This window comes from Chanodichthys erythropterus, chromosome 14 (genome assembly GCF_024489055.1).
Source record: "Chanodichthys erythropterus isolate Z2021 chromosome 14, ASM2448905v1, whole genome shotgun sequence".
Classification (NCBI taxonomy): Eukaryota; Metazoa; Chordata; class Actinopteri; order Cypriniformes; family Xenocyprididae; genus Chanodichthys; species Chanodichthys erythropterus.
Window position 1 is genome coordinate 4,293,336 of NC_090234.1, and position 15,367 is coordinate 4,308,702.

General features: G+C 35.9%; 1 protein-coding gene across 1 annotated transcript in view; it reads right to left on the reverse strand.

Moving 5' to 3' along the window:
• The window catches only part of LOC137036102 (uncharacterized), an 81,524-nt gene that overhangs the window by 49,538 nt on the left and 16,619 nt on the right, over positions 1-15,367 (reverse strand). The window contains exons 5-8 of the mRNA XM_067410071.1: positions 10,955-10,965; positions 10,681-10,848; positions 10,495-10,595; positions 4,754-4,862 (exon numbers count right to left, since the gene is read on the reverse strand). Of these exons, the coding sequence (XP_067266172.1) occupies positions 4,754-4,862; positions 10,495-10,595; positions 10,681-10,848; positions 10,955-10,965 (389 nt within the window). The remainder of the gene's footprint in view (positions 1-4,753; positions 4,863-10,494; positions 10,596-10,680; positions 10,849-10,954; positions 10,966-15,367) is intronic.

A 15,367-nucleotide genomic window follows, 5' to 3' on the forward strand; every position in this document is an offset into this window, starting at 1 on the left:
CTACCCCTAAACCTAACCCTCACAGGAAACTGTGCAAACTTTTACTTTTTCACAAAAACTCATTCTATATGATTTATAAACCCATTTACATTGTGGGGACCGCTGGCTGGTCCCCACGATGTAGGTGAACTCAGGTTTATATTACATCATGGGGACATTTGGTCCCCACAATGTAATATAAACAAAAGCACACACACACACACACACACACACACACACACACACACACACACACACACACACACACACACATATAGCTGAGTATTGTTTAGCCTTGTTTTCCGTGTATTTCCGTCTGTTCCATGTTCTGCCTAGCCTGTGTTTTTGACCCTGGACTGTTTCTTTGTTTGATGATCGTTTGCTGCCTGCCTTGGATTACTCTTTTGCCTTGCCCTCTTGTATCTGTTTGCTGGTGTTTGACCTCTGCCTGTACAACTACGCTCATATTAATAAAGCCTGCACGTGGATCTCCACAACTCCGTTGTCCCATCCCATCTGTTACAGATACAGATTTACAGATTTATACACTGTAAAAAAAAAAAAAAAAAATATTATATATATATATATATATATATATATATATATTTTTTTTTTTTTTTTTTTTTTTTTTTTGCACTGACTCTGTTGTTGTATTTACGTATAATATTAAGTATGTTCAACTTGCCAAATTTATTGTTGTTTGAACTTATGAAAGTAAGATAAGAAGTTGTCGGTACAAACGTTCCTTGTAAAATATGTTTTTAGTTCACTCAACTTTTTCAGTTAAGCCGCGCACACACTTAACGATTGTAATTTTCACTGACTTATTTAAGTTTTAATTACTTATAATATTAAGTATTTTTTTAATTAGACAAATTTAGTTGTTTAAACTTGCAGTTCAATAGTTTTCAATATCAAAGTTAAGATTCATGTAACCTAATGTGGCTTATTTTATTAATTCAACCAAATAAATAATTATTTTATTTAAAATTGTTCTTTTATGTCAATAATTATTTTCTTTTAAATGTTTCAGCCATGTTTCAGCTGAGAACTTAATGCCCATTTAAATTAATTTGTACTGCAAATAATTTATCTGATTTCAGCCACTGAAACATCAACTGCAAATCAATTACATTTGTCAAGATCTAAACAGAGGATGATTAAACAACTTCAAAAACAGCTTTACCATCTTCACTTATTACACAGATCAGTTTGACTTATTTCTTTCATAAGTTGTTTCTAAGAATTAACAGAGGTTTAGTTCCAATGAATGTTTTTTTTTTTTTTTTTTTTTTAATTATTGAAAATGTTTGAAGTCACCATTATAGTGAAAAGTGTTAGCTTTATTTGAGCACTTGATCCTTGGCTTTTCTTAAATGACTTTGTTACAGCAATTTCAGCAGTGTTTCATTAAGAACAATTGTGCTTTGATAAAGTCGATCAACTGAAGTTGTCTGCTTTTACAATGTTGAACAGTGATTTAAAACTGTTTAAATAAAATACAGTAATAGTAAGGTTTAGGCCCTATTGCATTATGACATTTTTTTTAATTAAACAAATTTAGCTGGAATCTGTTTAGCTGCACTAACACTGATAGCCTACAACTGATAATATCCAAATCATCTTTTATGCAATAATTTTAAACTGAGCATTTAGACACATTTAGACATCAACACTCATCATACAAACCTCAATAATGGTGGCAAATGCATGCTGGGAGCCATTGATTGTTACCATTGTTAAGATTCATATGCTAGTGATTCTTGATGTCTGTGTGCTTGAATAAAACTATAGTTCAAAACTTACTGTCCAGCTTTTTTTTGTTTGTTTGTTTTGTTTTTTTTATATGGTTACGATCACTTTGTAAAAATATTTAATCAGCAAAAAAAAAAAAAAAAAAAAAAATATCCCTCCCGGGTGATGCTACTTCACAAAGCACCAACAGAGCATATAAAATACCAAAAATACAAATATTTTTTAGAACATCACCAAGTAAAATGCTGCGTTTATATAGAATTGTCTCTTTGCCACCACAACAAATGTGACACTTTTCAGACGCGCATACCGACTTCGCCTCAGCGCCAAATCAAAAGAGCGAACAACAGTGAATTGCGGTCAGATGAGATATTGTCAGGCTATGTCAGTAAAACTTCAATCAGCCGTTATAGCCTACTGTGCTTGCGGTGCACACTCAAGAATTGCTTGCACAAATGTGGCAGCGCGTGCTGCATATTACTTTATTATAGATAAAATAAAGCGCAAAAGAAACTATGGGCATGCACCCTTATTATTCTGTTGTAAATGAAGTCATGAAATTACCAAACATGCGATTAAAGCTGCCTCAAAACTGTGCATGCATGCATGTATTTGTTGACATGATTTCTATTGTTATCCAATTTGTTCGCCTTAAAACATCTTAAAAATTGTGATTTTTCTCCTTTGGTGATTCTGCTTGTTATCATCAGGTGTCTTAATGGTCAATCATCACTCAATTAATCACTTAATTAACTCATTAAGTTTAACACTGCTTCAGTGTTAATTTTAACACTTTAACACTCTTGAGTATGGTCTCACATATACTCCCTGGAGAGTACATTTAAGTCACCATCATGGAGATCAGGGTTTGCTTTATTTGGGCTCTTGACATTTTGTAATATTATATTTTGTTTTGCTGTTGTACCCGAGTTGTATCAGCCAGACAAACAAAGAGAAAATATGATCAGGTGAACTCATTTCAGAATCTAATATTTAAAAGTCAAGGGTCAAGAGCCCAACTAAACAACCCCTGATCTCCATGATGGTGACTAAAATTTAGATTTTTTCCTTTGGTGATTCTGGTTGCATCAGGTATTGTAACGAGTAGTCACATGGCGTGGGATCCATGTGCAGGCTTTTAGTGCTTGTAGTGAGACAGGCAATGGTACAACAACAACAGACAGGTACAGCAGAGAGCAGACAGAATTGTATTCGCAACACGGGCAGTGGGTCAGGGCAGGCAGATATCAATCACAAGTCAGAAGCAAAGCAAAGAGTCCAAAGGGCAGGCAGCAGAGAATCATGAACAGGGATCAAACAGGGTCAACAACAGGCAGGCAAACACAATGACAAATGCTCATAAATGCAAACAGTAGTAATACAAGACCTCGCGATGAGTGTGAGGATGTGAGTGGCTTATATAGTCCAGGTAATGCGCTGCAGCTTGTATGGGTGATTGCTGATTGGTGGAGCGAGTGCAGGTGATTGGCAGGGAGGATTATGGGAAATGGAGTCTGGAAATGACTGGAACTGTGACAGGTATCTTCAATAATGGCCAATCATCACTCAATTAATCACTTATTTATCTCATTAATTTTAACAAACATCAACTTTAGCAAACATTATTCTGAAACAGCAAATAAAATGACCTAAAACTCATCAAAACAAAACAAATCAATTCCAAAACAAATATTCTCTCTATATGTAATCGGTATAAAAATAAAGAGATGTACTGTTTCTCCTGTCTGAACTAATTATCTCTAATTTGTGCCCGGGCCACACACAGAGCACTCTGTGCTGAGGCGATCTATGCAAATTGTAAACGCCCCCAACAATGTTTTAAAATGCATCGTTTCATCAGATTCATTCACTTTTCTGCGTGTTTGGAAGATAGCTTGTTACACAGGTAAGCAAGCTCTTCAGATCATCATGCACAGTGAGGAGTTCACTTTTTCCTCAGAAGAAGAGTGTGACTCTGACGATGAACATTTGCATTTTAAAGAGTGACTTGATCCAGCCGAAGATACAGTTTCTGATGAGTAAGTGATTTAGTTTTACTTAAATTATTTGATGTGTTATTTTTTACATATTATTTTATTTTATATAAATGCATATCTATATTTGCCTATTTCTAGACTTGCCAGCCAGTATTCAGTACAAAGTATTGAAATGGGATGATCTGCTGTATCTCTGTCCTGATTGTCATACTATATTTTGCCTAGTTTTGGCTTGTTTTTGTCAGCTTATGGTAAATATTGCCTTACAATGTCCCTTACAAATATCTAAACTTATTTAAAATATATTTTCGCTCAGACACTGCTTATCATGCTAAAATACTGCCTTGTGCCTAATGTTGTCAAGTAACGTGTTAGTGGAAGTGCACAAAGATGAGAACGAATAGGAAACAGGATCTTTTAATAACTAAACTAAGGAAACTTTTTACAAACATCATAATTCAGACACATACATTGACGAGAATGGACAAATACTAAGCCAGAACTGAGGATATAAATACACTGACCAAACAAATGAACTAATGAGGAAGTGTCCAAACATTTGACCAATACTGTATATGTATATATACAGTATGTAGAACTGTGGTCCTGTGAGACACAACATTTTGTTCCTCCACATAGAGGAATTACAATAAAATAGATTAAAATCTTAGACTCTTCTCACGTTCTTTGCTCAGGCTGCCTCACAGCATTCCACTTTTATTGGGCATTTGCCATTGGGAAAGTATCTTTTGTCTCCCCTGGTGTGAATCACATAAATATTCATGGCCAAATAATTTGTTAATTTTCCTGGTTGTCACCCCTTTATTCCCAAAACTTTATATATTGTTCCCTTATACCTGCACTATAACTATATAGGTACAGTATAAATACCAAAAGGTACGCTGTAAATTTGTTTCACTTAGGCAGTACATTACGGGCTGTAATCTAAAGCGTTACTATTAATTTTTATAACACCACAAAAGTGTAGCCAAATTTACTCAGGGAATGAAAATGTGATTTACCTTGTCTCTGAAGCAGATGTGATTCCTCTGAACCACCTTACAGACGCGTGCAGATTTCAGCAGGCGTTGATGGTCAAACCCTTTTGGTATTCCAAGATGATGACAGTCTCTGTACAGTGAGGGGAATTACACTTATTCAATAGGTGATGGAGCAATACATGGGCCATGAATAGATTATTTTCAACTGTGGAATCTTGCACTATAACATGTCTCAAGAAATACTACAGAAATAGAATAATCAAATGTAAAAATAAAACACTGTAGGTCTATAGTCTTCATGGTATGAATTAAATATAAATTGATTCATAATAATGTAATGCTTGATTTTCCTGCTAGACAAAAAAAAAAAAAAACAAGATCAAGCATCCTGGATTAAAATAATAAAACTCATCTAGAAAAAGATCTCAAACCCCAAAAGGACAACGCCTCCCCCACCACACACACACAAACACACCTTCCCTTCCCCCTGACTCAAGTCACTGAAAATTCTTCAAGACATAACATGTAACTTGTGTATCTATTGTTTTTCCCTGTTCATGTTTGGTATCATTTTAAATGTATCAGTGCGATTGGTAAAGTGGTCTCAATTTCACAGCAGTCACTGGTATTATGAAGAAGATTGAAAACTAAGGAAAATTCTGTCCTCTCTTTGGGTGGTACCTTTTGTGAAAACCCACTCCTCTCCCCCAAAACAGGTGTTGGTGTAGTAAATATTTATAACCCTTTTGTTTGGTCTGTATATAAGGTAAACTGCAAAGCAGTCATGTGGGATCTTCTGTAGCCAGAGGCCCCCATACAGAGATGGACAAGTGTCTTCAAACACTAATCCACCACTGTGTGTATATGCAAATCAATTGATGTTATGCATTCATTATGACCAGTAGATTATTGGAGTCCATATTTCCGCAATCATGGGACCTTTTGATTTTTGTCTATCAACTGGCTTAGCAAGTTGCAGTATCGTGACTAAGAAAACTGTGTTTTTGTATGAACAAGCATGTGGCGGTTCGACTCAAATGCATTAGTAAACTCTGCACCCTCTGACTAAGATCAGAACTGGTGGGTTTGTGATCGTGAAAAGCACTAAAACGGCCGAAGTGACTTTTCTAAGTGATATTGGTCCGTAATGACAGAATAATTGAATATATGAGATACCCAGAATAATGAAATATCTAAATTAATACATAACAAATGATTCATTTCTAATTGGAAACCCAACCTAAGAATAAGAATAATTTGAAACTGGAGTCAGATTAAACGAGTGAAATTAAGTGAACTTCACAGAGACGCTGAAAAGGCATACACGCGTTAACCTTCGCCCAGGCCGTCGGATTCCGTTTTTGGGCCGATGGGGGGTTCCTTACAATAAAGATAGAAAAGTGATTCAGTCAAAAGCAGTAAGTGCTTTTCTGATGTATTTTTCTTTTTATTATTAATTTTACTAATTAAAAGGATGGCAAGAGTTTATGAGGCTGCTGTCCCTTTAAGAACAAATGAACGAATCTAATACTGTTAGACATCTGATTTTCTCCTGTTTACGTTCATGTAGGACATAGCAGACTGTGTTTCTGTCAATACTCCACACAATGTGCATTTTGACATAATTGTGTGTGTATTTGACCACTGAAGCGCAAAAAGCGTTGAAAGAGTTTCATGCATCTGAGAGGTGGCATCTGTGCTTGCGCTTCATTTCTGTGTCCATCAGCACGAGCACCGCATTTAACAGCTTATTGTGATTAATATCACTCTAACGTGTCAGTACTGCCGAATTAAAGAAATAAACTCAAACTGTTTAAAGCAAGTGGTTTCTTAAATTAAGTTAATTTCCTGGTAGTATTATGGTAACATAAAGGAGAGCTTTAAATGAACAGCTGCCAGTGTCTTAAAGTTATTTTTTATTTTACAGCACCATTTTTTCAGTGAGTTCATTGCATTTGGGAAACCAATTGAGTTTAAAAACTAGTATTTATAAGGTGTTAGTAGTGTGAACCTATTTCATTTTAGTCCACTGAAAGGGAATATTTCTTAATACAAAATTAAACTGCTTATACTTATAGGCCTGGTTTTACAGACAGTGTTTAGGTTAAGCCAAGATTTGCCCTTAATTTAATTATGGCATTTAAGTAGCTTTTATAAACATGCCTTACAAAAAAAGACAAAACATTACCAGTGTCTTGAGACAACAATGTCACTGACATATTTTAAGATATGCTTTTAGTTAAAACAGCTCAAACATTCATTTGAGTCTGGGACTAGCTTAGGTGTTGTCTGTGAAACTAGGGGAAAGTATAATAAAGAAATAATAACCTGACTTTAACTCAGATATTTTCAGTTTGTCGTTTGCAAGTTATAAAACACAGTAATTTAGCACAATCTGTGCTAAAGTACTGAACAAAGAGATTATTACTGCACCAGCAGCTACACAGTCACTGCCTGTTATATAAAGCAACATGCAGCATAACATCAGTGTTTCTCAGCTCATCACTGACTGCTCATCAACTAAGCAGACACATTTTAAGTACAGTACAATTTGCCTTCGATTTAAACAGCTCAAACATGCATTTTAGTCTGGGACTAGCTTAAAGGGTTAGTTCACCCAAAAATGATAATTCTGTAATTAATTACTCACCCTCATGCCGTTCCACACCCGTAAGACCTTCGTTCATCTTCAGAACACAAATTAAGATATTTTAGTTGAAATCTGATGGCTCAGTGAGGCCTGCATAGCCAGCAATGACATTTCCTCTCTCAAGATCCATTAATGTACCAAAAACATATTTAAATCAGTTCATGTGAGTACAGTGGTTCAATATTAATATTATAAAGCCACGAGAATATTTTTGGTGCGCTAAAAAAACAAAATAATGACTTATTTAGTGATGGCCGATTTCAAAACACTGCTTCAGGAAGCTTTGGATCATAAATGAAACAGTGTGTCGAATCTGCAGTTCAGAGCGCCAAAGTCACGTGATTTCAGCCGTTTGGCAGTTTGACACATGATCCGAATCATGATTCGATACACTGATTCATTATGCTCCGAATCTTCCTGAAGCAGTGTTTTGAAATCGGCCATCACTAAATAAGTCGTTATTTTGTTTTTTTGGCACACCAAAAATATTCTCGTGGCTTTATAATATTAATATTGAACCACTGTTCTCACATGAACTGATTTAAATATGTTTTTAGTACATTAATGGATCTTGAGAGAGGAAATGTTATTGCTGGCTATGAAGGCCTCACGGAGCCATCGGATTTCAACTAAAATATCTAAATTTGTGTTCCGAAGATTAACGAAAGGTAAGTAATAAATGACAGAATTTTCATTTTTGGGTGAACTAACCCTTTAAGGTTTTGTTGAACGGTGTGTCCGTGGCGGCCTGACAAAGTCTGATGTTTCGCATTTAACCAGGAAGTAGTTGTAACTCAGGCATACCATGTCCGATCTGCCTCAAACGTCACGTTTGATAAGTGCCCTGGCCTGAAGACAACTACTTGGCAAAATGTAGTTATTTAGTCATATCGCCACTAGCTGGTATCAGGAAGTGTGGCAAATACAATTGACTGATGTAGTCCTCCTATATGTATACACTCAGAGCATGGTGGGCATTATACATTTATTTTCCTAAAGCACCAGTGTGGTGGTGGCACGGGTGCGAGTGCCACCAGCAGCAGCATGTCAAACAAAAGAATTAGCTTAATTCTTAACAGAAATCAGTTTTCTTTACCAGCTTGTAAGCTTTTGGAATAACAAATTTAATGATATAATTGTCACATGTCTGTTTTCATTACTCACATGTCTCTTTGTTCAGTTTTTCCCCCCATTCTTTAGTTGTCAAAGTAACAGACTGATTTGAGTTTCAGTTCAGGTGTGTCTTGTTAATTATCTTGTTTTTTCCCTTTGTTTGCTCTTGCTCTTTTAGAGATATCATCCTCAGATTTGAAATAAAGCATGATCACATGCTTTGTGCCTTCACCCCAGATAGAAATGTTATCGTTCTAAGAATGTTCTGAAAATATTATGCTATGTTCTAGTAATGTTTTCAGTGGCATGTTTTATTTTTGTTCCCATAATATTCTCCTAACGGGTTGGATAATATTATTTTTAAAATAAATTCTAAAAATGTTTTTCTTTGGTTGCTGTAACTGTGTGTGAAAATGTGATCAGATGATGTTTGTTATTTGTAGATGATAAAGATTTTATCATCACATAGTGGTCTGATAATATGATTTCACCAAGTCAAATCTATGGTACTAATTTCACATTATTTGTTATAACAACTCTGTGATTCTATAGTATTAGATCTAGCAGTGTTTTTAATGAGATAATCTGTATTATTAAAATAAAAACATTCACACACAAAAAAATGACTCCTTTGTCATTAAGACTCACACAAACATCAAGAATCAGTGAATGAATCTCAACAACGGTGACATGCTTCATGCTGAAATGCATTCTGGGTGCATCATAAAAAACTCATCCATGGCTCCCAGAATGCATTGCGGCATGAAGCATGTCACCGTTGTTGAGATTCATTCACTGATTCTTGATGTCTGTGTGTGTCTGAACGAAGTATTAATTTAAAATGTTTTGAGCACAAACTGTTTCAAAAGTCTTTCATATTTTGATCTGGTCTCACATCACAGATATAACTTATTCTGTAGAATCACTTGGACATATATATATATATATATATATATATATATATATATATATATATATATATATATATAAACTGCAATACGTTGAACCCCACTGAGATCCACAATGTGGAGAAAAATCCTGGAATGTTTTCCTGAAATACCTTAATTTCTTTTTGACTAAAGAAAAATTCCAACATCTTGGATGACACGAGGATGAGTAAATTAGAGACTGTCCTCAAAAACACCGACCCTATAGGTTGTTTTTCAAGCACCTTATTATGACCTATATTTACGTTTTAAAGTCATACGCCCTCTAGCTGGCGTAAAAATAATGACAGTGTCGTGTTACGTCTGTCATCATGAAATGACGTATGACTGTCATTACCAATCAAAATGCGTGTTCATTTAAATGCAATGTGTGGACTTTTTACACCATTTGTCATATTTCCATTTAGCAAAACTAATTTTTGTATTAATGACTACACCCACCCCCATCCCAAAACCTTCCCTTAGTGATTTATAGTGCATACACACTTTATGAGCGCATGAGTTCCCTGGGATCGCATTATTGCATATTGTTATTGCAATGCTCTGCCAATTGAGCTCATGCTGTAGAATCACAGTGCTACTATAATGAATATTATGAAATTAATGACTTGTATAACCAAAGATAAGACTCTATATGAGATTTTTAAAGCAGGTTGCTCATAAATCATAAAACATTGCTAAAGTATTTTTTTGCTACGGTAAAATACTGGCAAGTACAGCTGCTGTTTTTTTACAGTAAATTTCACAGTTTTTTTTACAGTGTACTGTATTTTTACAGTAAATTATGGTTAAATACAGTGTAATTAACATTAAAAATGAAGTAGCTTTATCATTTCATAGGCAGAACCCAAAATCGGTCACAGGACTTTCTGAATACAATAACCTTATACAATAACAATAACCTTGATTGTCTGGGACTGTCAATGACTGCAAGACCTAGTGAATATATATATATATATATATATATTATATATATATATATATATATATATATATATATAATTTATTTATTTTTTTTAAATAAAGTAACATCCTTTTAAAATACTGTTTACCGTGCAAAATAGTCCCATTTATCCACATCAACGCCATTCAGTTTATTTGCCACAATCTCGTACAGGAAAGACTTGTCTTCAGTCCTGCCCTTCATTGACCACTGCAAGATGGAAAATACGTTGATCAGCTTAAACACTGTATCCTGATTACAACCTGCTAAAAAAGCACACTAAACACATGTTTACCTGATTATCTGAAGTTTTGTATCCCTTGATTAATTCTTCAATAAAGAGAATGTCCTCATCTAGATTCAGTCCATATTGTTCCATCTCTTTGTCCAGTCCATTCTTCTTTCTCATGCAGTGAAACATCTGAACAGATGCCTCCTCGTGCTTCAGAAAAAGCAAATAAACCTCAGTATAAATTACGTGTGCGCGGTCATCTACTACAGTGGTTCCCAACCACATTCCAGGAGCCCCCAACACTGCACATTTTGCATGTCTCCTTTGTCTGATACACCCATTTCAGGTCTTGGAGTCACTATAATGAGCTGATGACCTGAATTGTGTGTGTTTAATTGAGGAAACATGCAAAATATGCAGTGTTGGGGGCCCTTCAACAACATGGAACCACTGATCTACTACACATTGTTGAATTTTATTTTCAAGTTTATATTGACTTAAAAAAAAGAAGGTAAGAACCAAATGAAAACAATCAGAGTCTAATATTTGTATCTGCATCCACCTTATTTTGCTATGCAGAAGTAAGCTATTCTCTGTGAATGTGTGAGACTTCAGATTCATTAGGGAAATAACTAGAAGAATAACGAATTGCAGTAAACTGTAAAACTATTAATCCTACAAACCATTGTGTTTATAACAGAGATGATACAGTAATATGGTAAGGAAAACCAGTTAGCATTATCAAGCAGCATAACAAGAATAACTGGAAGTGAATGAAATCGGAACCCAGTCAACATGTGAGATCATGTGATGATCACTGTGACACTCACAGTGTAATATGTGCGCTCACTGTGAAGTCAAAATGTTGAGCAGGTTTCGAGGAGGTTGTTCAAATATTGGTCACTGGGAGGAGATTCTAATTCCTGTTTCTCAACACTATCACAGTGATATCACAGTGGTCTACATAGTGAGCTCACAGTATGAGTGCACACCCATGGTGATTGCTTTAGTAGGCCACTTGACCCTTGACTTTTTAACATTATATTTTGTCTGGCTGCTCTAACTGTGTTTGTAAGGCACGTTTGTTATGGCAAGGAAAGCCAGAAGAGAATGCATCTAGGGTTTGTTGTTGATGATGACAACATAATTCTCACCTAAATTCAGTATGCAGTCTTTGTGAAGTGTTATTAATTTTATATTTTTGATTATAATCACCATTCATAGGCTGATTGTATGAATCTCAACAATGGTGACGATCAAAAGCTTCATGCTGCAATGCATGTTGGGTACCTAGTCTTTGTGCAGTGAGTGCACTTTGACCTTACATTGTGACCATAGTATGAGCACACAGTGAGGGCGCTGTGAGATTACACTTTTATCTCACTGTGACCTCACAATATGAGCACATCACAAGTATCCTGGGAGCATGGTGAGATCACTGTGAGATCAAATTGTTGACTGGGAAACCAGCTCTCACGTTTAAAATAAACTGGATAATACAGCTCACTGAATTTTATATCAGAAAATAATAATAGAATAAGAATTATGGTGCTTACCTCCCATTTACCTGTGAAATGAAAAGAGATTTTAGGGATTATTTCATGCAGGTTTTATAACTACATAATTCATAAGTTCACTGATTCTTTTACTGAAGGTGTTTTCCAAACAGGTTCAAAACATCCTAGATGTTCATAAGGGAACTGCAGGGGGTTTGAGAGTTTTTTGATAGGAATGCCAATGCCATAATAAATTATATAAAAATGTATGTTGTAATGTAACAGAAACATTTCAATGGCGACCACAAATGTTGCATTATAGTTTTAGAAAATGTTAACTTTCTTACTATAAGTAAACAATTTACATAGGGGTCTAGTTGACAAAAAGATGGGGAACAACTGATTAATTATATTTTGTCTGATTTTGGACAACATACTTATTGTTTGAATTATTAAAGGTGCTCTAAGTGATGTTACGTGTTTTTAGGCCAAAAATTTTTTGTCACATACAGCAAACATCTCCTCAACTATCCGCTAGCTGCCTGTGCCCTGAACACACTGTAAAAAAACGCGGGCTCTGTAGTCGCCACAAGCTCCAAAAACAGCAACAAAACCTACCTGGTGCAGCCTGGACCATGAAACAATAAACAGCGCCCCAGCCAATAACCGACAAGCAGCGTCAATACGCAAGCTACTTACATTTTAAATGCACGTTCATGACTGTTTCAGGAAGCACGGAGGGGAGGGGGGAGCTAGCCTCTGTTTTGTTTGACAACACTTCGAACGTCAACAGAAAGTTATTCCACCCAGGATCGCTTAGAGCACCTCTAAGTGAACTGTAGCTAACAACTTATTGCTCATGCTGCACACTATATACACACAGCGAAGTTCTTTTTCATTCTTTGGAGGTTGTTAATACCTTTGCAGTGATATACTGTTAACTAACATATAGACGCCATTCACACTGCTGAGAGTGATGTTTAGATAAACATGTAATGTTATGTGCTTTCCTCTAAATAACAGATGAGCTCATTAAAAACTACTGTAGATTATAGTTTGATTAGAAATATATTTGAGACTATAGACTATAAAGATCTGACTGTGATGTGAGACTAGTTCGAATGAATGTCTTTTCTTTTTATGACACATTACATTACACATTACAGTCCCGAATGGCTTTTTCGGCTTTATCCTTAACATTGTATAAGCATTTGTTTTATGTGTCATTGAACAGAACAGAGGCTCTCGGGAGCACACATAAACGTTACATACTATTTATTTTCCCGGCAAAACCATCCCAATTCCTTCACATAAGGAATAGTTGGGTACCCTTGATAACAATGTTTTGATCTGCCTGCATTGACACCATTCTATGTGAATTTAACTGAGCTGGATGATGACATCTGTAGGGCATCGCTCGACAGAACTTACCAATGACTTTATCAATGAACAACGTGATCGAACAAAGCTTCATTTGACAAAGGATTCATTCGCTGACCCCCAGAATCCCCAGGGGCACTGGATAGCTCCTAATTCCAGCTAGTCAGCATTAAGAGAAGTGGTAACGTGACTTAAGAACAGAGAATATCTGTTCCGAGGCCTTCCTGATCACATTAAATTTATAGATGCTCACAAAACCCTTTTGTATCAAACAAACAGAACAGGAACCACTAATTAAACGGACCTGAAAAGAACAACGATCCACACAGACATCCTCCTGATTAGGAATCCCTTGTTGACCCGGTCACTTGTGACTCTGGTCGCTGTTCAATGACTCTATGCTTAAGGACTCAATCTTGAATCTCAAAAGGGACAATCATTTAAAGTATTAACTATATCCAGAATAACACTTGCTATGATGTGATTACTAACATGTTGGATTCAATGCATTATATGTTTGTATTCCTGTATGCATCTTCTTTCTCTTATAATCATTGTTTTAATTAGGTCAGTCTAGTAATATGTGTGTAAGAAGTGTGTCGTGTTTGAGCTCTAAATGCAGAATTTATAATTCTCTGTAATTCTGTGTGAATGAAACATTGAAATTCAGTATCTGGAAAATATTAAGAAACGTTATTAAGTTGTTAATAAAACAGGAGAATGTTCCGCAGATATCACGCGATGTGATCAATAGACAATAGATCTCCGTAGCAACGTCTCATTGGAGAAACACATCGGGGGACGGAGCTAACTTCCTCCTTTAAAACTATGCTTTCCCAATAGCTAGTAGTCAGAACTCGGTCAGAAGTCGGACTGAAGCACAGTCGTTGAAACCCAGTAGCCGAAGCACCGCTACTTTGACCACGGCTGAAAAGTCGCTTGGGTCATGCTGAAAAGAAGAAGCTGAGAACTGATTGACCGGGGCTGATTTTCCATCTAACAGTCGCCGACTTCATCCACGAGCCGCGCAGCTGACCATTCAACAGCCGTCACATCCAGACTCCAAAACACTCCGTGAAATATCTGACCAAAGTCTCCAAAGAAGAAAACTGCTCAGAACAGCGCGTTTCACCAGCAGGCAACGTCCTTCAAAGCTTCCGCGCAACCCAACGAAGGGCTTCCCCGAGAGACGTCACCTCAAAGACAGCCAATCCGAGCCGGGATCCCGCTCACCAAGAGTCACGGAAGAACCGGATTACCGCAGCTGTCAGAGCAAACGCAGGTACAAGCAAACTTCTCTCTCTTGCTGGAAACTGGTGAAACACCTTCAAACCGAAAGAATCAAGCCAAAGCTCTGCTTTTGTGATTTTCCTCAGGTTATGAGTTAAGTTAGCACTGAACTTGTGTGTGTGTGTTTAGCCTTAGTTTCTTGTAATCATTAGAAGTAGTCAATAAACCTTGTTTTTGATTTTCACATATACGAGTTTCTTGTGCTGTGTGTCAAATTACTGCCTTAAACTTAAAAGATCAAGTTACCTCTTGCTTATAATAATATAATAATTATAAGAATAATAATCATAATAAAATATTGTTACTGTTGGCAACAGAATAATATTTTGACAACAGGTTGGCCACAGAATAATATTTTATCCAGAATTGGTAAAATACTCTAACCTCAATTTTCGCTGGACGAATAATTGATGATTTGTTAAATATTAATTCTGAATCATTTACAGTGAATCATTTACAGCTGATTCAATTCTTATTCCCTGTAACAATTAAATTGAGCTAATAAATTACCTAAGGTCCTTACACATCGCAGTTTTCTCTTGAGCCACTGTACAGATAAATTAACTAAATTAATAACTAATGAT